This window comes from Strix aluco, chromosome 8 (assembly GCF_031877795.1).
Source record: "Strix aluco isolate bStrAlu1 chromosome 8, bStrAlu1.hap1, whole genome shotgun sequence".
Classification (NCBI taxonomy): domain Eukaryota; kingdom Metazoa; phylum Chordata; class Aves; order Strigiformes; family Strigidae; genus Strix; species Strix aluco.
In genome coordinates, this window is record NC_133938.1 from 13,486,179 (window position 1) to 13,512,629 (window position 26,451).

Here is a 26,451-nt window from a genome sequence, read left to right on the forward strand (position 1 = left end):
CTGGCAAACAACATCTGGGTCATCAGCAGAAATAGTAGCCATTGCCCTCACTCTAACTTGCACTGAATATTTTGGCTGAGATGCACTGGCATAGATGAAAAGTAGGAGGCTCCTCCACTTGAGTACTCATTCCAGACCAACCATAATGTGGAAAGTATGTTTATAATTGTTCCTTCTGTTAAGGTGGAGATTATGCTGTCTTTTCTCTCTATGGACTTCATGATGAATCAACCATAGTTTGAAAGGGTGTTTTATATCTATACAAGGAAATCTCTGAAAGACAACCTGGGTTAAAATGCATTATAAAAAAATTGTTATTTCATTCATCCAGACAACTCAGGGAAAGTTGCTGTTTGGGCAGGTTTATTTAGGAATTGGTGAAAGAGCTCTGTTGTGCCAAGTCCATTGACAGTTTTTGAGAAGTTTGTTTCCATCTGCATCAGTATGATCCATACATGGATTTCTCACTGTACATAGATTTTTATTTTGTCATTTGTGTCTTAGGTCCTCCTGAAGCTGCCACAAGCAGATTTTTATATCATGTGACTGTGTTGTCAGCCTGTAGCTACCAGAAAGGTGAAAGTGAGAAAGGTAAATTGGAAGAGGGGACAATCCAGTTCCTTCCACACAGATGAAAAGCTCTCCTCAGTCAAACTTTGTTGAAAAACCTAACCAGGCTCTGTTACTTTTTCTCCTCGGCTAGGGAAAGCAGCTGTTTATGTTTTAATCTGTCTTTACCCCTAGCTCTAGAGAGGAATGGAAATGCATGGACAGTTCAGTATCCCTTGCATATTGAAAATAAATTGGTTGAAGCAGGAAGTCAGATGGACTTTAAGATGTTCTCCGTATTGACTCGTTTCCAAGTTGATTAAATGCTTATGAGTTCAGCCTATGCTCTTCTCTTGGCAAGTCTAACTGTTGGGTATACAGATGCATATCTACATGTATGTAGAGTCCAAGTGTGTTAAAAAAAACATAGCTAGAACTATTAATTCATAAGAATTTAAAATTAAATTAACTAGCTGGGCTGTTTTCCAGATGATTTCTAAAGTTCCCATGCTTACACATAAAAACCTCCATAGGATTTACATTACACTACTGTATTTGTTTCAGTGAGCATTTGACTGCCAAGAATACTGTCTATGACCATCATGGCAATCTAATTAAATATTTGACGAGCAGAAAGCTGGACATTATTCAAGTCAAGCTCAGCATTAAATTAGAAAATTTAGTTTGTCTCCTTTATCAGTAGATTTTTAAATCAGCCTATTCTACCAAAACCCCTAAGTTTAATGAATTTGGTCAGACATACTGTGTAACAGATGTCTAACATACAGCCATGAGCCTAAATCATAAAAATGATGCTTCAGTTTGGCATGGCAAAATATATTAGAAAAGCTTAGAAAGGTCAGTCACCAGCAACCTGCTTGCTGATAGTTGAGAAACAGCACTGTAAAATGCATGAGCTGCCTTTTGTAGTCTCTTGCAGGAAGCCTTGGAGAGCCACAGATAATTTGCTTTCAATGATTCATCAAGTTGGCCCTTTGTTTCACTAATTTGAGTGTCAAGTGCAACCACATAATAAAGAATTACCAAGACCTGATAAGATTCTTCTTATATTGCTTCGTTTGTCTTAACAACTGGTACTATTGAAACCAAACCCACAAACTGAATAAATAGCAAGCATGCGTGCAATATGGCATTCTTCTTTGAAATGATAAAGCATGTTTACTGTGCTATCCGCTGATGTACCATACATTCTTGTTTCTTTTTTACTTTCTTAAAAGGCACTAAATGCTGCATGCTGTACCAATGCTAGAGATGGCATTTGTTTCACTGTTCGTCCTGCAGTGAATTAGTAAAGATAAAAAATGAATTTCAATGACAATTCCAGCCTTGAGAAAGCTGCTATTGTGACCATGGTTGAGTTAGCCTGCTGATCGTTTTCTCCTTAATGTAATCTTTAATGTTATATAGCTATAGGTTAGATGTGAAGCCGTATATTAGAACTATTATTTCCATGAGTAGTTTCAAGAGAAATATCTTCATGATTAGGAGATAGATTTTTTTTTTAAATGCTATGCTGTCAGTTTAATAACTTCATAAGAAATCAACCTTAAAATGGCTTATTTTGAAGTGGCACATTTATAAATGTGGAATTCCCAGAGCAAGAAATCTATGTAATTTGAGGTCTGTTAATAAAGTTTTCACGACTGAACGGTACACTGTTAACACAAAGAAAGAAATAATAAAAAACTTTAGAAGGCTGCTTATGAGAGTGGGAAAATGTCTGTCTTCAGAAACCAGGACAGCGTGGGGAGCAAGCCCGTGAGATTTACTTTAAAAAAAAAATAAAAATTGAGAAGTCTTCTGTCAAAAGGTTTTGAAACTGGGTTTTAGGGCTTGGGAAAGACAGTGTGAGAGAGGGTGGTGTTAGTGCCGCACAGGGAGTTGAGGGCGTCGATTTTTTTACTAACGTGAATTTGAAGTATTGCCTGACTGCTGCCAGCTTCAGGAAACCCAGCTAGCGGTGGGAGAATGAGGAATTTTCCGCTGGGGAAAAATACAGATAATGTAACGTGAGGGTCGCGCCCCGGTGCCACAAGCAGGACAGAAGCCTGGGCCGAGGGAGGCAGCCCCTGCCCGCTCGGCCGGCGCCCACCGCGGGCCGGAGAGGCGCGTCCGCCCGCTGCCCGCCCGCCGCCCCCCCGCGCCGCCGAGGCGCGGACTCGCCGGCGGAGCAGCGCGACCGAGGGGGAGGCAGAAGTTAACTTCCACCTGCCCTGGAGCCGCCGCTGCGCCGGCGGGAGGAGGCGGAGGCGGAGGCGGAGGCAGGCGGGGCAGCCGAGGACCCGGCTCTGGCAGGCTCCGAGGGTCCGGCCGGGTGTAATTCCCCCCTAATCCCCGCCACGGCGGCGCTTCCCTGGCCGAGCCATGTCTGCGGCTTCCCCGCCATGCCGAGCCTAGCGGGGAGCGGGAGGACTGGCGGCCGGGAGGCGTCCAAAATGAAGACCCTGATGGTAAGTGCATTGCCGGCACTGCTCATCCCGGCTCCGGCGGCGGGGAGGAGCGGAGCGGCGCGGCGCGGGGCTGCCCCGGGCACCCTCCACCCGCTCCAGCCTTCCCCGGGCTGCAGCCCCGCGGCTCGTGGGGATCGCGCGAAGGCGAGCAAAACCGCGGCGGCGGCGGCCAAGAACTTTCCGCCTGCTTTCTTTTATTCGTGTTGCTCGTGGTTTGGTGGGGGGTGTGCGGGGTGTGTGTGTGTGTGTGCGCGTTTTAAGGAGCGTATAGAAAACCGATCTGCTTAAAGGACGAGGCTGGAGGTAGCCGCGCGGGTGCGGGGGGAGCCTTACAGTCCCCAACACTCGTTAAAATGCACGAATGAGATGCCCAAAGGGGGACAGCTGCGTGGGAACGAGAGGCGCGGGGGAGCCGGGCACACAGAGGGGAGAAGGGGCAAGGAAGGGCTGGAAGAGGGAGAGAAGCAGGAAAGCGGGCCGGCGAGGGGGCAGGAGGAGGAGGAGGGAGGAGGGGGTTCCCCTGTTCTCTCCTCGCACTTTTGCCGGGCCTCTGGCGGCGTGAAACTTGCGGGCGCCGCGAGTGCGGCGGGGGGGGGAGCGGTGCGCCCCGCAGGGCCCGGCGGCGGGGGGAGCCCGCTGCCCCGCGGCGCTGAGCCGCCTCTCTCTGCCCCCTGCAGCGCCACGGGCTGGCCGTCTGCTTGGCGCTCACCACCATGTGCACCAGCTTGTTGCTCATGTACGGCGGCATCGGCGGCGGCGGGGGCCACCCGGAGCCGCGGCGGCGGCAGCAGCAGCAGCAGCAGCAGGTGGCGGCGGTGCCCAGCCCCCCGCCGGGACGCGGCCAGCACCACCCAGCGCTCCCCATCGGGGCCGGCCTCCTGGAGGGCTACATCAGCGTCCTGGAGCACAAGGTGAGCCTCCGGCCGCGGGGCCGCCCCTCGCACCCGGCCCTTGGGGTAGCCGGGACCCCCGCGGTGCCCTGTCCCCCCAAGGGGGCACCCGACACCACCGTAACCTGCAGAGCTCCTCCTGCCCGCGCCGAGATGGCCGCACACCCCCCGCCCCGGCGGGACCCTGGCTGCCTCGCTGTCGGGGCTGGCTTCGGCAGCCCTCGAGGGGCTGTGCCACCTGGACCCCAGTGCCTCTGTGGATTAACGGGGTCAGGACCCGGTGTCCAGCCTGCAGTTAGGCCTTTGTGGAGTGTCAGTTATCTCTTCCCTTGCCCAGTAGAAGATGGGGGGCTGAAGTGTTTTGTTTCTGGTGTTGGATGCTAGAGGCACAGCACAAATGTGTGTTTATGATGATATTAGGAAGGGTTAAAGACCGAAGTTTAGTTACTGGAAGGAAAAGTCAATAGGTAGGTGTTTATTCTTAGCTCATTTCATCTTGAGAAACTGAAGAGAACTGTATCTCCTGCACAAATGACCTTTTCATCCTCCTCCTGGGAAGCAGAAGTTGTCAACCATAGTCTCCATTCTAGAAATTGGGGACACCTCTTTAATGGTGAATAAAATGATGTCCCTCCCCTTGACACAGGAATTACCAGGCTGGATTGTCAGACTGTAATACCGGTTTACCACAGATAGGCAGACGAAGCTTTGATAGCTCACAGGACAGATGTAATGACATAAACTGAGCAAGATGGCACATCCATGCTGAAGAGATACTTGAGCTTCAGTAATTTTCTCAGAAGCAGATTCTTCTTGTGCAGTGTTCAGTTTGTTGTATTTACCTGGAAACTCCAAGGACCCTCTGCCAAAACCCCAGATAATGTTTAGTATTTTTAATACTTCTTGCAGTTAAAATTTACTGTAAAAATAAGCAAGGGAAGTGAGGGTTCTCAACTTTCTCATATTTTCACATCCAGACTGACATCTTTCTGAAAGATATGTTACCAAACAAGTTACTGGGCTCAGTTTAGAGGTATTGTGTGTGAAGACTAGTGACTTTGATATACGGAGGTTTTTATTGTTCCTTCTGGCTTCACTTTCTATGCAAGAGTTATCTGTAGGGCTCTTAACGCAGAAAAATAGCTCATGATGGTCCCTTGTAGGCTTTATTTGCTTTCTTACATGGTTCTTCTGGAAATTCTCAAATGTAATGTCTGTATAGAAAAAGCAAGTTTGGCCATGGGGCTTCCTGCTGTGTGAAGTGTTCTCTTGTAATTCTTTTGTTCTTCTTGAACATGACTGTAGTGATGAGGTGTAGATATATATGCACATGATTTTGGTAAGCAGTAATAATTGAAAAAGCATCTGTGGTTTTTTTAGGGTGTATATGTGAGTAGCCCTCTGACACTGGTAACCCCTTACATTGGTTTCTCCTGACTCTCAACGACCCCTCATTAATAGAACGTACTTAAAATCACTATTCAGTGTTTATTATTTTCCAGAGTAATTTTAATGTTTCCCTGTGTTTTGGAAAAAAATGATCCTCTGGCTTTTTTAATATATTGTAATATGGCCCAAAACCCACAGATACTTCATTTCTGAATTTCATTTCACATAGCTCATGCCTCACAGTAATAATCTGCTGAAGGTTTAATAACTTTTTCACATAACTTGTGTGGGTCCATAAGAAGATTGTGCAGTCCCTGCTGTGTTCCCAGCTTGCTTTGTCTTATTTTAATGCACATGAGATCATGAAGAGAGCTGTGCCACTGTGGTATACAGAGCAGTGAGGACACTGTATTACCATAAGAAGGTGATGGGGGAGAGAAGAGCTTTAACTCTTGGTAGTGTATTTGTATTAGTAATTTAACAGACCCATATATTTAACATGGATTTACAATCCCAGAATACATAGGTTTCCTGCAGAATAAAACAAGGAGAATGTAAAAGATCACAGGAATTAATGGTTTGGAAAAAGAAGGGTGCGGGATTGGTGATGATGAGTGTAGGGAGAGAGGTTGCAAGAACTGAGAAACTGTGAAAAATTTTTAGAGAACATGGTTTTTGGGTGGGACACTGGAGACTGCAGAGGAGACAGCTTGAATAGCAAGCAGCATGAAAGTCCAGCCCAAAGGAGGAGAAAATGAAGGAATCGGGGAGGTTTACGGAATATTAGGAGAGCTGCAAGAAGAGAGCAAGATAAAATTCTGTAGCTGTGAGAAGGACATGATATTCGAAGAGACAGGGAGGCCTGGAAGGAGATGAAAAGTACCTGTTGTATGAGGACAACAGGCTTGCAAAGGTAGGGGAGGAATGACTTTCACCAATGGTACATGTTGTTTTGGTGGCACAGAGGTGACAGTGTGAAATGACCATGGGTAGTAGACTTTTCACAGTACAGTTTCCTTAATTTCCCATGTAGAATCTTGGGATTATTTGTCAGGTTGAATGACCTCAAGCTGAATGACCGTTATACGAAATTCATCCTTGGTATGTGTTCATGCATGAATGACAGTTAGTAGTAGTCTAAATGTCTAGATCATTCAGATCTAGGAGCTGAAACATATTCTTAACTTTATAAAGACTTTGTTTCTGGATCCCATAGTTTGCTTTAATGGCAAAACCTAGTTTCATCTTTGTGGTGGTGTACCCATTCTAATGCATTTAATGAGAGTAAATACTCACATATATGTAGAAGCTATATGATAAGTACTGAAGTTATTATTAATCCATAATTACAATGAGTATTGACACGTACAGAAGGTATGTTATATAGCAGTATAGACATTTCTCTTCAGGGATAAAATTTAACAATTGTCCACATTGTGAAATATGTATTACAAATGTCTGTGACTAGTAGCAATACACCTCATTTAATAGTGCTGGGTGATCATGTATGGAGACTATTTGCCAGAAAATCAAGGTACTTAGTAAAGTACCAATGATTTTGAAATATGGCTTGCAATATTGTAATTACCAATTATTTTCCTTCTTTTATATTCAGTAAGAATTGTAGTTCCTCATCCATCCTGTCAAGATAAGCAGGCAGTCTCTGAGAATACAGCTAAAATACATAATATGCTTTTTATGGAGTTGAAGAGTCTTTTTGCAGGAGTCTGTTGTCACTTGGTCAGATTTGTGATGTTTTGTTTCTTAGTGCTTTGCCTTCCTGGTTTCTGTAAGCCCATTTTTCCCTGCATCAAGCAGCAGAGATCAGAACCCATGTTCTTAGCTTTAGCAGCCTTTTGCAGTTTAGCAGTGCAAACTTTGTTTTTGATGAGCTGAACTCTTAAAACAAGAAAATTCAGAAATACAGTGGATTCAGAGATTGGTTCTTGGCATTTTGCCTCTGCATGTCCCAGAGCAACAGCAGTTGACAGTCATTGTTGATGGATGTTTGAAATGAATGAATGGTATCTTTTTTTGTTCCCAATAGCCAGATGTTTATATTCTAAAGACTCTCACATTTATAACAGAAAACATGGTTTTCTGATAGTTGCTGTTGAGAGGTCAAGGACTGAAACGGAGTGGAGAAGTAGCAGCTACCCTTCTACTTCGAGGAGCTGTTGTTTCTTACAGAGGCACATTGGCAGAGCGTAGCACTGCTTAGCTATTACATCTGTTCTGCAGTTAGAAAGGACAAGAGTTTCAGACTGTCAAACTAACATCTTTCATGAATTCTTTGAGTATAATCCTGAGGTTTTGTCACTGGCATCGAGGGAAGCAGAATTATGCTCTTCCATGGGGAGGCATGGGGATAAGACTTTCTGTTGATTTATCACAGTGCTAGCAAGAAATTACAATGCTAATATTTTTAAAGCAATTACTGCATACAAATAAGAGACTGTTAATGACAGTAGGAAACCTAGTGCAATTCCAGAACTTGCAAGGAATAAATATTTAACCATTATATTACTGTTCTGAAATGAATGTGAAAACATGTCTCTGGATAGTTAGAAAGCTTTTTACCCAGTATTGACTCAACAGTTGATACTGCAAATAAAATATGAGTTTGTCATGTATGTAATTGAATAATATTTCAAGCCATCAAGGATTTTGTTTCTTAGAAAATAAAAAACCCCGTATCAAAATCAGTCTTGCAGACAAAATGTATGATTCATTAGAATCATGTTTAAATACCTTAAGAGAGCGTTGAGATCAACATGATAATTTAAGTGATCACAATGATTTCTTAATTTATGATAATATAAATTATCATATGCAAAGAAATCTTTGTGATCCTTTTAAATTAATGCAGAGAATAGTGTAGTTAATGGAGTGTTTGAGGAAGAGTCATTCCGCAAATAGTGCCATAGCTCCTTAATCTCTGAGACACAATAAATTGTTCTGGGATGAAATTACTTTCTCTAGAATAGTAAACTTTGTGCACTTAAAATGGGGGTGGGTGGAAATCTTGCTATTTTTTATATTCTTTTTAATAATATTGGATAGAAAATAGTTGGAATTTGAATTTTTACCTAGTTAAACCATTGATGGTTCTGGGCTGAATAGTTTGTAGGAGGTCACTAAGCCAACCTTCATAACTAATTTATGTGGAGGTGAGAAGAAATTATTCTGCGGGTGTCTGTGTCTTTCAGATGAGTTTATCACGGAATCATAAGGTATTTTACAACAAAACAGCTTGTCTTGCCTGAGGTGGGATTGAGCCCACTGAGTTGAAGTAAACCATGTACCATGATTTTGTTACATGTTCTTATTTGCCTCTGATATTCTTAGCTGCAAAGGAAGGAGCACAGACTTTATTATGCAATTATTGGATGGAGCTTTTATTATGTGAGAGATCCACAAGGGGGAGACTTTATTCTAGAATAACCTTGTTGGGGGACACTTCCATCTGTCAGAGATCTAGGCAAGATAGGAGTCCAAAAAGCCCCTTGTTCAGTGTTTTGTTGGCTTTTTTAAAATTTTGAGGTACTGTAGTTACCTTTTATGCTGATAAACTGTAGGTTTATTAAAACCTACAGTTGACAGAGTAAAAAAAAAAAAAAAATTAGGACCATGACAATCAGAGAATGTAGTTGAATATCCACACTCACAGAGCAGAGACTATTGTTTTACTAGATTTACCCAACAATTGAATAATGACTATCTTGTGCTTTATATTTTCTTGCTTTTGAGCAACTGCAGTAGTGTGCTTTTTCAGTCTAACAAATCGTAATACTGGATTCATTCATTTTGATGACCCTTGTCTAAGATTTTTAGCAGCTTCTGTGTGCACTAGATGACAATACCTAGTGTGCAATACAGAGCACACAACAATGACAGGAAATGATGGTACATTTTCCTGTTTTCCAGGTTGCTTGGCACCTCTGCAAAGAACCAGTAGTCCTAGCCTGGCACTGTTTCAACTTAGAGTATCTTGAAATATTTTCAGATGTTTACATATAGGTATCAGTTAGCTGTGCAGCTTATGCATTTATTTTATGAAAAAGCCCATATTCTGTAGTTGGACAAATTTTTATAGAATTCTGACTTCAGGGTCTGCTTGAGAGAGGACACAAATGTTAGCTATTGGGATAATAAAAACAAGTAATATTTTACGGTTGTCAGTATTGCCTAATTCTTTCTAAAATAAGTGCCATTAAAGATGAAATCTTACTAGTAGAGATAGTGACTCCGAGCAGAGGTCAGGACCTGTTACTTAAAAGAATTGTCTGAAAGGAGTACAGGTGCTATTAAATATTCAGATGTCCCCGAAAATTGAAGGATGTTTGGCATGCATCTAATACATGGTATTATTACATTCATTCATGTACGTGATGCATAAAAACCTACCCAACCACATAGCTGTGTTCTGATAATTTCCTGGTTATCGAGAAGATAAAGGAGAGTAAATCATTGTCATTATACCAGGTGGAGATCTTGCCCCTTGCAATTTGTGACATTTTGTGATACAGCTTTATTCTTTCTTAGAAACTGAAGCAGAAAGGTAATTTCAGAAACTGTATCACAAAATCTTGATGATTGATTTCAGTACAAACATAAATAGTGGGTAGATGGTCAGGTCAAGACAGTTAATGCAGAATTGTGTTTTAATTTTCTCACTATTTGAAAAAGTCACATCTCTCAGCAATATCTGATACCATGAAATTGGCCATAATATGTTACCTTGTTTTTACAACTGACTAAGACAAAGTTCTTTTTTTCCTTTTTTTTTTTCTTCGTAGAAGAAAAATTGCAGAAGCAAGAAGATTATTTTATTTTGCGCTTCTGGTTTTTGATTGATTCTGGATTATAGCCTTTATCCTGAATTGTGAAAAGTGAAGAATGAGTAAATATGCTCTTTCCTGTTTTATGAATATCCTGTGCATCATATTGTAATAAGTGGGTGCTGTTTCCCTTTTCTGCTTTCCTGTCTTCTTTTGTGAACATGCAAAATTCTTCATTCGATGGATATGCAAAATACTTCGAGGCAGGGAATTGGTGACACTTTGTTAGTGAGATTTGCCTGTCCCTCGTGCAAAACCCTTTACTACTTTTTTCTTTTCATTTTCATCATTAGTTTCAGTGACCACAGTTATATTTCTAGTATGTACTGAAGTGTGTTATATTTGATAACCATTTAAAGTTACCATATTGTGCACTTTTTTCGCACAGTCTTTCACTGTGAGCATTTTAAGCTATTTTCATCTTCCTGTGAAGACAAAGTGTTCTTCTGAAGGGCTTTAATCCTTAGTGGAAGCAAGTCTGAACTAAATGAGATTTTCAATGACAGGAAATGTAATTTTTGTTCACAGCTGATGGATATCTCTCAATAGAGTTCCTTAAGTTCTCCCTTTCTGCTTGTCCTGGGGCATAAGTGGATATTGAGTGTCATCCTAACTATGTGATATCCTCCGAACAATAGACTGCAGGTACTTTCCTTTTTCTGGTGACCTTCCTTATTAGTTTAACCTGTATTGCTCAGTAACGCTCCGTATGCACATCATTGATGCTGAGGTGGCATTGATAAGAACTCAGTGTATTAATTGGACTTCTAATTAGGGCAATTATGATCAAATCAGCAGTCGTTTGGTGCTGATACAAGCAGATGTGACAGCACAAAAGCTGCTTTGAAGGTGAGGTGAAACATCATGATGCTTCACCTCATCCCTAAGCAATCTCCATTAGTCATCACTCTTTTGCTCTAATAGTTAAAGCTTAAAGTTTTAAGACCAGGTTAATTACTGAAGTTTGCTATCAGCTGGAAAAGCAAATATTTTCAGTTCAGAAACTGCTATTAATTGTTTTCCATTGTTATTCTGAAAATATCCAAATATGGTTAAGAATAAGCCACATAGGAGGTGAGGGGACAAGTCAAAGCTGAAACCTTCTACCTTCAGAGAGTCTGTTTGCAACAGAAGTGCAAAATACAAATGAAGAAGTGGAGCTCTGAGGTGCTCCTTGATGGTGTTATATGAAAGACAGAATTGGGTGCTGAGACATGTACACATCCGTATGGAGAATATACCACATCTGAACTGAGTTTAGGCAAATCTGGTAATACTGTTAGTGCCTGGACTGTATTCAGAGAGACATACAATGTAAGAGAAGCACAATGTGTATATTAAGTGCAATAATAAATACTAGTTTCTTACTGGAACCTTGTAAGAAAACTTCAGAATAAGATTGGGCTGTTTTAAAGTACGGAGGGGCAAATGACTATACTTAATAGATTACTAGAGTATTTTTTCACAATGACAGTGAACTAGTGCAAAATATTTGTTGTCCAGGAAAAGGGAACAGTAATGGGTTCATATGGTATACAGGCAGCATAGATCAGGTTTTCTTAATTCAGATTTAATAATCTGGACTGTTCTAAGTAACATAGAACAAGAATGTATAAATGTGTTCTTCATCATCGAATACAACACATTAAAAATTTATTGCAGCTGTAGAAAAATTTCCATTACAGAATGCACAGCTTAGTAAGAAATAACGTGGAAAGGAGGAGGCAAATATTTCTCAGTAAACAGTCAATATATTTGGAATATACATTTTTGTTTAGCAAATATTATATTTTGATTTTAGTGTGTTATTAGCATCCTCAGGTATTGACATGATGTTAATATTGCTGAAACAAAATATTCTGTAAATTTTGTACTGTTGGACAGTATTAAATTAGAATATATCTTGCCCTCAGCTATAGCAGGTCATAAAAGTAGATGTAATAACATTCAGCAGAGCATCAGTCTAAAAGTTATCTCTAAGGAAAAGAAAAATTCAGCAGTGCAAGTTTGTGCAAATGTGTATCTGTATCAGGCTTTGTGCACAGGAAAGCTAAAGGACTATTGTTACGCTTAAGAAGTGGTTTGCTGAGAAATAGGCTTCTAGAGACTGCATTCATCACTGAGTATATGCTACTTACCAGTTTGCCTGCATGATGTTAAAACCTTTTCTCCCAGTTTGACACACTAGACTGTGTTTTCTAGATAGTGACGTGAGTTACATTCAGGCTCATTACCTTCTAAACTTTCTCGCCTGCATTTCATTCTCTGTGGATAGACATTTCTATTCTGTTTCAGTGAAATTCACCCTTGTGACTTGTACGAAACATAAGCATCTGAGGAAGCACATAATTGAGGCAACTGACAGGAAGGTACCACGTGGTTACGGACTAATAAAGTGTGATTCAGAGATCCCAAAGCTAGTGGAGGCTGGGTCAGTAAGTCTATGTAAGTGTAGTTCAAGACAGGCTTGTTAGCTTGAATTTGAAAGCAGAATAGTCACACTGTATCTGAGCAAGTAAATCCTGATCTTGGGCAGGTGCATTTCTTCTGGAGCTGGGCTGGCTCTGCACTGTGCTTTCTGTGGCAGTCAGGGTCGGGATAGGCTGAAGCCACACAGGGTGCCTGGGGAACGGTGATACAGACATGCCCAAAACATTTCTGGACAATTCTGAAGGACTGAAACTGCATTTGAAATGCTAGCTGTTCTTTAACTTCAGCCATCCAAACTATATACACCTTGTATTTGCAGAGACTGAACATTTGGCCACAGCAAAGGTATGTTTAGAAAACATGATTTCCAAGACTTGTCCGTGGCCCTTATGAGAAAGCTTTTGGCCAAATGCATGGAAGCAGTGCTCTGCCAACCTTATCCTCAGTCTTTATGCAGAGTGTGGAGGCTCACGGGGAGTATGTGCTGTTGTACAACCTGTGATGTCCCTTCCCTGCTCCGCTCTAGCTTTCAGTGTGCCATCTTTGGGTCAGTCCTTCAGACACTTGGCTGAATTTTATCCCTGGAGATTAGAATAATGTCAAATGTGCTCCTAAATTTTGTTGCTGTCCATTTTATTCCTAATGCTACTGTAAAAAGGTTAGTTTTACACATCTCAGCATATTGGTTGACTCTAAAATAAGAACATAAAACCTCAAAATACAACCAGTGGTCTGACTGCAGCTGCCAGAGTGATGCAGAGTTAATACTGCCTGTCCTTCCTCAGCTCATCTGCCTGTGCCTGGATAACTGTAGGTGAACTCCTCTTTTTTTAAAAACAAAACATAACAAAACACTTTGTGTTTTATTTAGATAATTTCTTTCTTAATGCTTACATTCCATAAAATGGTCATTATTGATATTATTGATGACTATCCAAAATACATTTTACAAACTACAAACCTGTGACAAAGTCACTGCTATTTTCATTTGTTCATCTACTTATATATTCTCCTTGTAACACTGCTCCAGATTTCCTTCTGTTTTTAATAGTGATTCATGAGCCTTACGAAGACTGAGACAGTTTGTTATAATATTGCTCACATTATGCATGAGAACTACCTCGGACATGAATGGGACTATACATAATAACCAGCACTTCAGTAAGGGTTTCCCCTTCTTGCCGAGTGCCAGCTGACATGATGTCTAAGCATATGTCTATATGGGATTTTGCCAGCAGACGAGAGCATGCTCTGCCCTCCTTTTGAGCTGGTTGGAGTTGCACTGGCTCTGCTCTGGCAGCTGAGTAACTGCAGTTAGCATGTTGCTAAGCCAGAACTAACAAGCTTGACTGAGAGGCAGGGTTTATTATCTTGGGCTCAGCAGCATGTTTAGTGTTATGTAGCTTACACCATAGAGCTTCTCTGTGTCCTACAATCTCGATGTGTGGGCAGAGCTTGATTGTGGTTGGTTGTGCAGAGCATGGTCAGTATTTGCTTGCATCTCCTTGCAAAACCCTGCTAGTCCATATCCTAATGGTTTCCTAACCCTGCTCCAGAGGAGCATTTTCAGTCCTCTGCCACACCACCAAGAATTTCCTACCTAATGCGATTGGAGAATATAACTACAACCTACAGATTTATTGTACAATTGTGTACTTCTCAGTGTTCAGTTGGAAGACTTACATACCTCACGGTACTCTTGGTACTTAAATTTTGGTCATTAGATTGCCACATGTTTAGTGCACTTAACAGAAAAGACTATTTTTCAGCATTTCTCTTTTGTACAGCAGCCTATTATGATAGATGATGTTGTGGATCAGGTTTTCAAATTTTGAAATGAGACCCTAAATTAAGCTCACAGATCATGATTTAGTCATCTAAGTTGCCATTTATGACAAAATCTGCTGTTTTCACTGGGCACATATTTATCAAAGAAAATATTTTAATTGCTTTGCTTTAGAAAATCATGTTTGTGAATGAAGCTGAGTTGGTTTTGCTTCTGACATGGCTATTTCTATGTACATAGGTTATTTGATTTGTAATATTTGTGTATTCTGGTATTCTTACCATGTATATTTCTTCGGAAATGTTGATGAGTGTATCTTAATTTCAGTCAATGAGGAATTTTTGCTGATAGGATATTTAATAACTTACGTAAGACTGCTGAGCCTTAATGTTACTCTTTCCGTATGCAATTCTCATATTAATAGATCTAATTTTGATTTATCTTTTAATTTTTATGAATAGCCAAAAGCTCTTGTTTTTTTAACAAGTGGAATCAAAACTAGAGCTAGATTCTTCACTTTTGTTGTATCTGCTTTATGTCTCAGTAGTAACGCAAAGAAGCAATGAACCTAGTTATAGATATGCTGAATATTCTTTCTCTGGAGTAGTGTTGCTGTATCACTTGATGGTTAAATGAGGTACTTTGTGCAGCTGGTAGATGTGGAGGAGGGATATCAGGGCCAGGAGGGTATCTCTGGTATTAATGTGTCTGACTTCTTCCAGCACAGTGATCCCTTTTGATCTGCAGCAATTTGTGTAATACACAACAGCTTTCAGGGTATCTTTAATTATGTCTGTGGACATTTTGGCCTGGAAAGTGAAATGAGGCTTTAGAATCACCTTTCACTCCCAGCTGTGCTGATTTGAAACTTCTCACAGCTTGTTACCACCTGTAAGTGTGTGGGGATCATGTTTCTGCTCTCATGAAAGACATTGGATGTGCAGCATCCTGAGCTTCAGCAGGAGGTGCAGCTGGCTCTGTCTTCCCCCCAGAGCTTTCACTGCTGTTAAGATGGAATAACAACATATCCTATACATACATATACATGTAATCTGTAATAGCACGTATCTTCAGATCAAATCTAGATTTGAGACAAGAACCTGAAAACCTGTCTTTGAGGTTTCATATTGATATGAAATACAGTGAAACAGCTGCATTAGGAGCACCTTAAGAGTTTATGCTAAAACCAGACAGAGCCATTATCAGTGCTCTCAGACACATATAGAATAAACTGATTGATGATAAGATGCATCAGCTTTATTAAAGTTTCTCAGAAATGATTTTTTATAATTATGCCACTTCCTAGGGATATTTTTCAGTGTGTTATGAAGGTGACATATCCTATTTGTAGTGCATAATGTGAAAAAAATCGTTTTAACATGACAATTAGTGTCCTAACATTTGAACTTTCAGGTATGATGGTTAATTTTCATGGTCTATGCAAATAAAAAAAGATTAATTCCACTCGAAGGTGCAAGAGGTGATTTCAGCCATGTCATACTAAGTTCAAGGACCAATTTAAGTTCTCAAGACTTTTTAAAATTGAGTGCATTGCTCACGGGAAGTGCATGAAAACCTTGTGACTGAGATCAGTATTAAAACCAGCTATAACAGAGCAGCGTGTGAGCCAGTTGAGCTGAAATTGTAGTCCCATTGCCTCTTGATTGTAGATGATGAGGTTGCATCTGCTTGTCTTTTTTTTTTTTTTTATTGGAATTGCTTTTTTGTGTATCAGTCTGTGCAAAGCACTGAGACTTTGAAATTCAAAATAAAAGTAATCTTTAAAAAAAAAGCTAAGTTTTCTAGTTCCTTTTTGTTTTCCTTGGAAAACAAATAGATCTGTCAATCTATTTTTTTTCCTATCCCGTTCTTTACATCAGTAAAACTACTGAAAATTACATTACGCTGTGTTTATTAAAGTTGTGCTCCTATGCAGTAATACACATAAGACATCTTATACTGCCTTAAGGATTAAGTTAAGCTCCTTTGTCAAGCCTGTTGGTATGGCAGGACTGTTAATCTTTTAACTGTCAGAGTCTGGTTAGATCCTTCTTTAGACTGAGGCCACGTCTTAAGTGCAAAAAAATTAAAACGAACCAACTGTCCTAGTATTTATGCCTTCATATTTTTGCACAGAGCCATCAATAAAAAGAGTAGCTGTGTTAGGCGTACATATTTCTGTAAGAAGATTGCATTTCAGGCTCCTATTTAGCAGCATCATAATTTGCTTTATGTTTATGCTTGTGAAATATAAAGTCAAAGTTGACAGTGTTCAAAATATTAAATTTGTGAAAATAAGATGTGCAGTGGGTGACAGCTCATTGAAAGGAGGACAGGGGAAATTTTGTGAACCTACATTTCCTAATTAAAATTCCGTAGAGTTGTCTACAGTATGTTCATGTTTTATTACATCAGTAATTACTCTTACATTTTCCTTTCAAATTAAAACATTAAGTCACAAAAGAAGAAATGTGCTACAGTTGCAGCATACTTAGACAAGGCAAGACTTGAAACAGAACTGTATGAAAAGAATGGTGAAGCTGGGAGGCAAAGTTAAACTCATTATGAAAGATTGAAGCTAATATTTTAGCCCTAACAGGGTATAAAACTGGTGGTAAGGAGCCACACTGTTGTGCTATAGGTAGCAAAGGTTTACATTTCACTGTGGGTGTCTGTACCATTTAATTAACGTTGTTCTAGCTAAAACTTGTGAAGAGGAATTTTTTAATAATTATCTGATAATAGCCAACTAGTGCAATTTGTGCAAATATTCATTCAAAGTGGTAACATAATCATCCAGTGAAGTGATACAGGTTGTATGTTGAAGCAGTAGGTAAAATATACTACAGAGAAGCTTTTGAGGGTGGTAGATGCCTAAATTGTACTTTTCTAATCAGACTATATTTTTTGAAATAATGGGAAAAGAAATGCTTAACAAGTAATTTTCTTTTGCATTCTTCTTCAAATACAGTTTCAAGTGGCTGTTTTTGTATTTTACCCACATATAGCCTTCCCATTTTCTGAAACAAGAGGTTCTTTACCTCAACTCATTAAATAATAATGCTTTGTGTTACATATCACCTTGTTTCTGAGGATCTCCAAATGCTGTAGAAGCATTAAATGGAGACTCCTGCTTTAAAGTACAGGAGTATTAATTCCTTATGACATAGGGGAATAGTGAAACAAAAAAGTTCAAACCACAGTTTTGACCTTGAGTGTCCAACAAGGAATTTCAGGTAGGAGTTTGAAAAGTGCTGAAGTGTTGAAAACTGAGGAGATTCAACCTCAGGATAGATGCATAAGCAATCACTTGAGATACCTGACTTTCATGCATGGCTTGGAAGTGAAATTTCAGATCTCGTTCTATATAACACTGAAGTTATTTACAGTGGATTGGGAAAGTTACGCACCTGAAATGGATTCGAGGTACCTCTTCTGCTGTGAAGAGCTGCCCAACAGAAAAATGCTTAAGTGAACTTTCAGTCCAGCCTTTCTGCTTGGACAGAATCATGGTTGAGGATGGTTTAGCCCAGATAAAAGATAAGAAAAGAGAATGCAATTTGTGGTCTTGAATTGGGGATTGTACATGGAAACGGCATGTAAAGCATTTGACTTCTTGCTCCAAAAGCTGCTAAAGCACATATTTTGAGAAGCACATAAATTGGAGATTATAGCATTACCTTGTAACTTTCCAAGGAGCTTTCTAATCTGTTTTACCGAACTGTGTAACTCCCCCAACTTCATAATGTGTGGCAGTGTTAGATGTCCTGGGAGGCTGCCAGATTGAGCCCCTGTCAGATCATATTCAGACACACAGAAAGAGCAGTCTTAAGCACAGATTTAGATAGTGGCTGAACAGGGCTTTTGAAGACCACACTTCTGGTTTTGGCTTTCAGGTTCTGTCAAAGTGTCATCAACTATGTCTGAGACACTGAGCTCTCACTCTAAGTTAGTACACAGGCACTAAAATAAGTGACCTGATTTTCATAGCCTGTTGAACCACATGCATTTTGCAACAACTCTGGTGACTTAGGGCAGGTTAACTCTTTAAGCATGGTATTTGATATGTGCACCAGGGCTCCACAGTCATTTTGGGCTCTAATAAACTTTAACGGGGCATGCAAATGCAGGCACTGAACAGTGTTAAACAGGCACCCTCAGGTCCTTAGGGAAACAGTGTATTCATCATACTGGCACCAACTACTTATACAAAGTTCATTAATTTATTATGCCTTAAAAATATTTGGTATATATTTTATATTGTATTATAGTGTGCATTTGGTATCCACTATATAACATACTAAAATATATTCTGTTTAAAAACCAAATACATGAATTTCATTGATGGGGAGAAGAATCATGATAGCACATCTCAGACTTTGTTTTGCATATTCAAGTAATCTTGTGTAAAGAAAATAAAATCCTTGCCTGACTGCAGAAGATCAACAAATAAGATGATTTAAAATGATTTGTATATAAATGTGCTTGTATAAAGTACCTGACGGATAGTTTTGCAATATGAAGTCTATCACAATCCTGTGAAACAAGAACAGTTTGGGAAGAACAGGAAAAATCTTACCATATACCTGGAAAGATCATCTCTAAGAGCAAAGGTAGAAGTAGTCTTCAGACTGGCAGCTCAGTCCTTAACCTCTTTATGACTGCTGATCCAGAGTTTCCTTGTGCATTGAGTTGTGGCAGAATCACTTGTGGTGTGATTGCATTTGATCTAGTAGATGAAAATGGTAGGTCTCCTGAAATTCCATAGACTGTAAGGGCATCCACTGTATGCTTAGTGTTCAGATAACCCATGTTTTCTTTGCCTAAAATTTGCAGTCTAAAGAGCATGTACAGAAATTGTAAATACAACAATACAGATACAAAAAGTTTCAGTTATTTTCTGTATAGCAGTAGTGAGATATGAGCAACTGGGTACAGAAATACAGGATTTATGGAGTATCATCTTTAGAAAAAAATGGAGGTCGTCTTTCAGGCTTAACATCACGCAGCTGAAGTCTAAGTGACCTCAGTCTTCTTTGCTTTCTATGGATTAGGAGTAAATATTTTTCTCTTCCCTTTCAAAGGGTAAAAATAAAGATAAGACAATCCTGTTCTCATTTAAATGAGGAAAGTTGGAGAACTGCAAGTAGTGAATCCTGTTATCATGGATAATAAAACTGCAATAAAAGCTGCACTGCACAACTTTCAGAGTGAAGGTGTACAAACCAGACCATTCTGATTAGACACTGAAATACTCATATTCCTGCCACAGTGTTGTAGCTTAAGCTAGATACATGACTCACAAATGGTGGACCCTGACAAATAATCCATCAAGTGATGTTGAGACTCTGTCAGGGAAAGCAGCCTTAAACAACTTTTTTTTTTTCTTTATTATAATCCATCACTTCTTGTTGTGCATCTCCTAGGTCTTATATTGGCAGACATTCTTGAAAGTTTCTTTCTCTTTGTATTTCTTGGGAGAACAAAAAAAAGCATAGCATTGGGTGACTGAGGCCATTCCCACATGCTGCTTTGCAGAGATAGGAGAAGGCACACAAGGTCAGGAAATGCTACGAATGAAATACCATTATTCAGAGAGCCCGATCTTGCTTCTGCTAAAACTCTGTGGAATTCTCCCTGGAAATCAGTGGAAGCAGGATTAGTACCCAGGTCTGCAGCCCAATCAATTGTTATTAGTAGAGGCTGCGGGTGCAGGCCTGCAAGATGTTAAGCGTCAGCTGCTGATGACCTAATAGAGCACCTCTCTTACGTTGGTGCATAGACTATTTCCTGGTTCTGCTTTGAAGTGTTGAAATCTATAGATCAATAGAATTTGAAGACAGAAAGGACAAGTAGCATGCAGGGTCGGGCCTTCTTTGTCAGATTCATGCAAATTAGGGAAAAGAGTGGGAGGCTGCAGTCTAGGGCTAATAATTGTTAGGTCCCAAATACTTCCTACACCGAATGTTTCTAAAAATCTTTGTATATGGGTCTCGTTATTAAAGGAGCATGAGAACTTAGGATGCTGCAGAAGACATTGGAGCCATAGTGTTAATACAGAAATGGGAGTGGGGAAATAATTATATTATTTAAAACATTTTTTAGGATTCTCTGCGTTAAAAGGGTGACAGCGGTAGAAGGTGACGCTTGTTTTCCTATCAACAGGTCTAGGTTTTAATAAAGTACAGACTTCCGCAATCCTTATTGTTACGTGTTACTCTGACAGTGTCTGTGCAATGACCATTTATAGGGAATTCTCATTTGAGGGTTGATGTTTCAGTGGTCATCCTCAGATCTGAGGAAATCTATATGGTTTTATGAGTGGTGCCAGGATTATACTATTGAGAGACACTGAATCTCTGTCTTTTCATTCTCAAAGCTAGCACTGAGCTCAAGTCCCAGCGGTGCCCTGAAAGGCCAGAACTTCCTTTCATAAACCACTGACCTTTCTTGATTATCTTTGTGAACTGGTGCTGTCTTTCAGTTAATAGAACTTTGTAATCAGGGAGCTAAGAGGGATAAAATAGAAGTGACAGTTTTTGCTGCTGCTTAGATGTTAATGTGAGTCCTGAATGCCTTTTAAATTTGTTATTCTAAATCTGAGGAAATGGAGAAGAGCACTTGTATGTATTAAAAGGGCTAGGAAAACAAACAAAAAACCTGTTTGTCTGATGAGATTGAAGGATGTGTCATGCAACTTGAAACTGGAGATACAGGTACAGAAACCCTTTATGAATGCAAAAATAGAATGCGGGCTTATACTTTTGTATTCTTTTTTGAGGGATTTACTATTTTAAATATAAATCCTGTTTGTAAATATTACTACACTGCAACTGGCTTCTGGTTTAGTGCTGTAGTTGAGACTGGAAGAGAAATTCAAACAGCAAAATATTTCCGGAGCTGGAATGTATCTCTCTTGGCCCCTGGTGAGAGTTAGAGCAGCTCTGTGCTATCTCTAAATTTATTCTCTCCTTTTGGTATTATCCTTTGTTATGGTAAACAGAATAGTTCAATTCTGTAGTTCTTGCTGCAGCCTAAACTAATGGCTAAGGGAAAGCTTTGTGTGAAGCCACTCTTGGACACTTCACAATGTCTGCTCACTTGAACACTCTTATATAATATTTTAAATGTATGAAATAGGCTTAGTGTAAAATAGAACCAGGCTAACTAGTCTTAGTTTGAAATCTTTGGATATTAAAACCCCAGCATTTCAGGATGAATCTCTCTTGTGTCTGGATGTGCCCCAGGTTTCAGAGAGGGTGCCCACTCCCAAGAAAATTAAGGCTCCACATCCTGAGATGTTACAGTCTTTCCATCAGTGAGGCATATGGTTGATAACTTTGTAGAAGGCATTAGCAGTATATTTTAGGTGAGGGCTGAAACAGTGGTGGTGAAAGCTCCATGTCTCCTAACCTTTGCTCTAGCTCCCACTTTATAAACACTCAACTCTCATTCCTACAGAGGCTGTTGAGAAACAGCGAAGATACAGAACAAATGCTATCAGCATCCTCATCTGACCGCAAATTCAAGAAACCCAAGGAGTGCATTTTCCTGTGCTAAGCAAATTGTTCAAACATTTCTCTAAACACTCACTGCGGATGTATTCTTCTAGGAGTGATGCTTTCTACAGGTCACACCACCAATGAAATGGTGTTTACCTAATGCTTTGTATTGAAAGCAGCATTTAAAGAAAGCAAATTACAATTGGCTTTAGTGAGTGATGTTTGGCGGTTCATTTGCTTTCTTAATACAGAAATGAAAATAGTATGACAGTATGTGAGAAACTGTTTATTCAAGGCTGTACAAGAAGTAGTCTGCTGTGAACAGACCTTGCTATTGTTCCTCGTAATGGACCAATTGGTTCCAAGGGCAGTGCAGACCGGACACGGTTACAGAATAAGGTGTTTATTTATGTTAACATTATTCCTTTAAGCCTTCTTGCAGAGCAGGCTCTAAGGTGCCAGGTGCTTTCAAACACAGGGCAAGGAGACAATCCCATTCTATTGATTGTTCTTTTAACATGATATACCTAGCACTTGCATAGCTCTTCCTAAAGTGCTTTGAGCCCTTAGGCTAAAGAATGGATCAGTGTTATGACTCTCATTTTAAAGACAAAATTCAAAGTGATAATTTCACTATAAACTAGGCAGATTGTGGGTTCGAAGTGATCCACAGGGCTGCTGCTTAGACTGAAAGTCAGCCTGCGTTGTTTGCAACCATTAAATGGGATAGAGAGTGAAATTGTGTGTTATCACTTTTGTGTTAAGCATTTGTCCTACAGAGTTGCATAACTCAAGTATTAGGTGCTGAATCCAGGTGAAATGTCCTCATCCTTAGAAAACTATACACAGAATCACAGAATCATCTAGGTTGGAAAAGACCTTGAAGATCATCCAGTCCAACCATTAACCTCACACTGACCGTTCCCAACTACACCAGATCCCTAAGCGCTATGTCAACCCGACTCTTAAACACCTCCAGGGATGGGAACTCCACCACCTCCCTGGGCAGCCCATTCCAACGCCCAACAACCCGTTCTGTAAGGAAATACTTCCTAATATCCAGCCTAAACCTTCCGTGGCGCAACTTGAGGCCATTCCCTCTTGTCCTATTGCTTGTTACTTGATTAAAGAGGCTCATCCCCAGCTCTCTGCAACCTCCTTTCAGGTAGCTGTAGAGGGCGATGAGGTGTCCCCTCAGCCTCCTCTTCTCCAGACTAAACAACCCCAGTTCCCTCAGCCGCTCATCGTAAGACACGTGCTCCAGACCCTTCACCAGCTTCGTTGCCCTTCTCTGGACACGCTCGAGTAATTCAATGTCCTTTTTGTAGTGAGGGGCCCAAAACTGAACACAGTAATCGAGGTGCGGCCTCAGTAGTGCCAAGTACAGGGGTAAGATCACTTCCCTGTCCCTGCTGGACACACTATTTCTGATGCAAGCCAGGATACCATTGGCCCTCTTGGCCACATGGGCATACTGCTGGCTCCTGTTCAGCCAGCTGTCAATCAACACCCCCAGGTCCCTCTCTGACTGATAGGTCTCCAGCCACTCGTCCCCAAGCCTGTAATTCTGCTGGGGGTTGTTGTGGCCAAAGTGAAGAACCTGGCATTTGGCCTTATTGAAACTCCTACAGTTGGCCTTAGCCCATCGCTCCAGCCTGTCCAGGTCTCTCTGCAGAGCCTCCCTACCCTCGAGCAGATCAACACTCCCACCCAACTTGGTGTCATCTGCAAACTTACTGAGGGTGCACTCGATCCCCTCATCTAGATCATCAATAAAGATGTTAAACAGGAGTGGCCCCAAAACCGAGCCCTGGGGGACACCACTCGTGACCGGCCGCCAACCGGATTTAACTCCATTAACCACAACTCTTTGGGCCCGGCCATCCAGCCAGAAAGCATCAGAACCTGGTGTCTGTATTTTGCATGCAATTGTCATGTTCTTTTTTCTGTGGAATGGTTCAATGGTGTTAATTTTTATTTTACCCTGTGTAGCATATCTAACTGCAAAAGTAGCAGGCATTCTTTGCCGCCTTTGCCATTTAATCCAATTGTGTATTTGAAATCACTATTTTTGAAGATATGATGGAGGGGACACCAGATTCAGTATTTTCTCACTAATAAAGCTCTTGGAAAGATTCTTCTAGCTTTTGAAATGGCTCAGTTGTGCCAGCTCAGATTTGAGTTTCAGAATGGTTCATCTTCTTACCTGCAGTAAAAGTGAGGATAGGGATGGGATATGGGATGGGATACAGATAGAATATGTATTTTACCTGTAGTGAATTTGTGATACATGGTGGATTTGGTTTAAAAAAAGAAAAGGTTTGTGCTTTAAAGCCCAGTGATGACAATATAAGTAATTTTTAGTTACATCATAGCTGTGTTTACCTCAAATTATTTTGAGACTCCAGTGCTAAAGTGGAATGTAGTGAAACATTTGTTCTCAAGTCAGAGAAACTAGCTCCTTGGTCTTCTTTCAGTAAAGGTTAATCCTGTATTGGAAGAACAGTAGTCTCAAAAATGCTGATTGTACTTCATATATCATCTCAGTGTGACTTTTTTTTTTTTTAAGTTCTTTTTCCTTTGTGTTATTTCCTCATCTCAGTGCAGTCTGTTGCTGTGCATTCAAATGAAATACACCATTAAGATATATAATACTGAAAGCCTCTGCTCTAAAGTCCAGTGAGACACATTTTCCCTTTTACTAGTAGATAGTGATAATGTAAGTCTCTAATCTCATTAGTTTGAAAGAACCACCCCATAGCACTTGGGTGCTTTAAAAAAGCAAGAACTAGAAGAGACATGATTAAGTTTGTAGAAATTGGAAGGAAAATGTTTCTTTTGAGGTAACAATACACTTATGCTAGTTCAGTATTAATGTTCTGGAAGACAATGGAAGAGTATTTGATTCTGAAGTTAATTTGCCTGTGTCCTGCATGAGAAAACTTAGTAATTTGCATTAGTATGTTTGTGATACAACTACAAAATGACATGTTGATATATTTTTTTCCATTTGTAATTTGCCTTGCTGTCAATATTGTTTTATGCTGTTTATTTTCCTACCCTTAGTGAGAGGAGTTGGCAACTGTTTTTGTTTTTAGCTACACTGTTTATGATTATTCTTAGGTGTGTGTTGCTACTCTTGGCAACTACAGAATCTATCAGCTCTTCACAGACATGTTTAGTAAGTAGCGTTATTGTTTTATTCAAGCCTTTAAATTTGACTGATAAGTTCATCTATGTGGTTTTTGCGAAAGTCTGTTAAATCCATTTATTTGGTATTCTCATATAATTGCCCGTGCTTGTGTTAATGCTGTTTTCCAGAAGATTAAGCATATGCTATAGAATCTAAATTCTGGTTTTTGAAAGAAAAGTGCTGTTGATTTCAGTGTTTGATTTAGATAGAAAATTAAGTTTGATAGGGCACAGACAAGAAGCAAGTGGTAAGAAAAATGTCAGATCAACTCTTCATGTATTTGTTATTCACCTGAGCAATTTTACCGTCTGATTGGTAGGTCTGTCCCATGCTTCTGGATGTCACAAGTCTCTTATCCCTTTGTGCTGCTCTTAAATGTAAATGTCATCTTAAATTTGTTTCTCAGACTGTTTTGTTGAAAACATGGAAAAAGGCTAAAAGGTCAATCATATTTATTTTAATCCAAATTATTTCCAGTACTTGTATTTTCACTCCTCATTGATTCTAATGGGACATAATGTACTATATGTGCCCTAAAATCAATATAAAATACACAAGTACTATTTATAGAATTATGAGTTAAAAAAGAGAAATACCGATTATTATTCATGTAATGCTGTATGTGTTTTATCAACTGCGCAGTATAATTTATCAGATATGGTACATTGAATCCCATTGAAATTAGTGAGAAATGGATATGTGACTATTCACCATGCTCATTTATTGTAATGTCTTGGTTATTTAGAGCTGCTAGAGATTTATAACCAAAAGTGTATTTTTATGTGTACTGCAGTTACCCTTAAAACTTACCAGGTAAATTAGCACTGAGAATGGAATAATTTGCTGTAGCAGCATTTCTGATAGGTATACCATGTCATGTCATGTCTTGTCTTTCCTCCCCTTCCTCTCCCTCATTTTGTCCTGTCACACATATATATATATCTCATACATATGTGTTTAGAGAGTGGTGGTGATGATGAAGGGGTTTCACATGTGTATTAACATGAGTTTGATCTACTCACTTTGAGTCTTGCTGTGGAAAACTCGGTTGTGCTGTAGGTAGTGAAGCAACAGTCTTTAGAGGTCCATGGCAGACAGTGTGAAGACTTCCTATATATATGTCATCTAAGAGATTTATGGTAGAAGATGAGCCATATTAAGAAATGAGAGGAAGGGCAACCAGTAATCCTAGGGTTATAGTACCACCACCTTGAATTTGAATAGTTACTGACTGTGCACTCCTCTCCAGAAGGAAAGATGCTTATTTAACTTGTCCATCAGGTTATAGAGAACTATATCCTTACTTGGAGAGTTACAGTCTTAAACCTACTCTTTCTCCTTGCCCTTTTGCAAAGCTTTATCTTGTCACACTCTGGAAAACTGTTGGCCTGTAGGTACCT

General features: G+C 40.0%; 1 protein-coding gene across 2 annotated transcripts in view; it reads left to right on the forward strand.

The window, feature by feature from the left end:
* The first annotated feature begins 2,767 nt into the window (after window positions 1-2,767).
* Window positions 2,768-26,451, forward strand: part of ST6GALNAC5 (ST6 N-acetylgalactosaminide alpha-2,6-sialyltransferase 5) — a 116,512-nt gene continuing 92,828 nt past the window's right edge. For both annotated transcript variants that reach the window (XM_074832305.1, XM_074832304.1), the window contains exons 1-2: window positions 2,768-3,020; window positions 3,698-3,931. In XM_074832305.1, coding sequence (XP_074688406.1) covers window positions 2,955-3,020; window positions 3,698-3,931 — 300 coding nt within the window. In that variant the 5' untranslated portion in view covers window positions 2,768-2,954. The remainder of the gene's footprint in view (window positions 3,021-3,697; window positions 3,932-26,451) is intronic.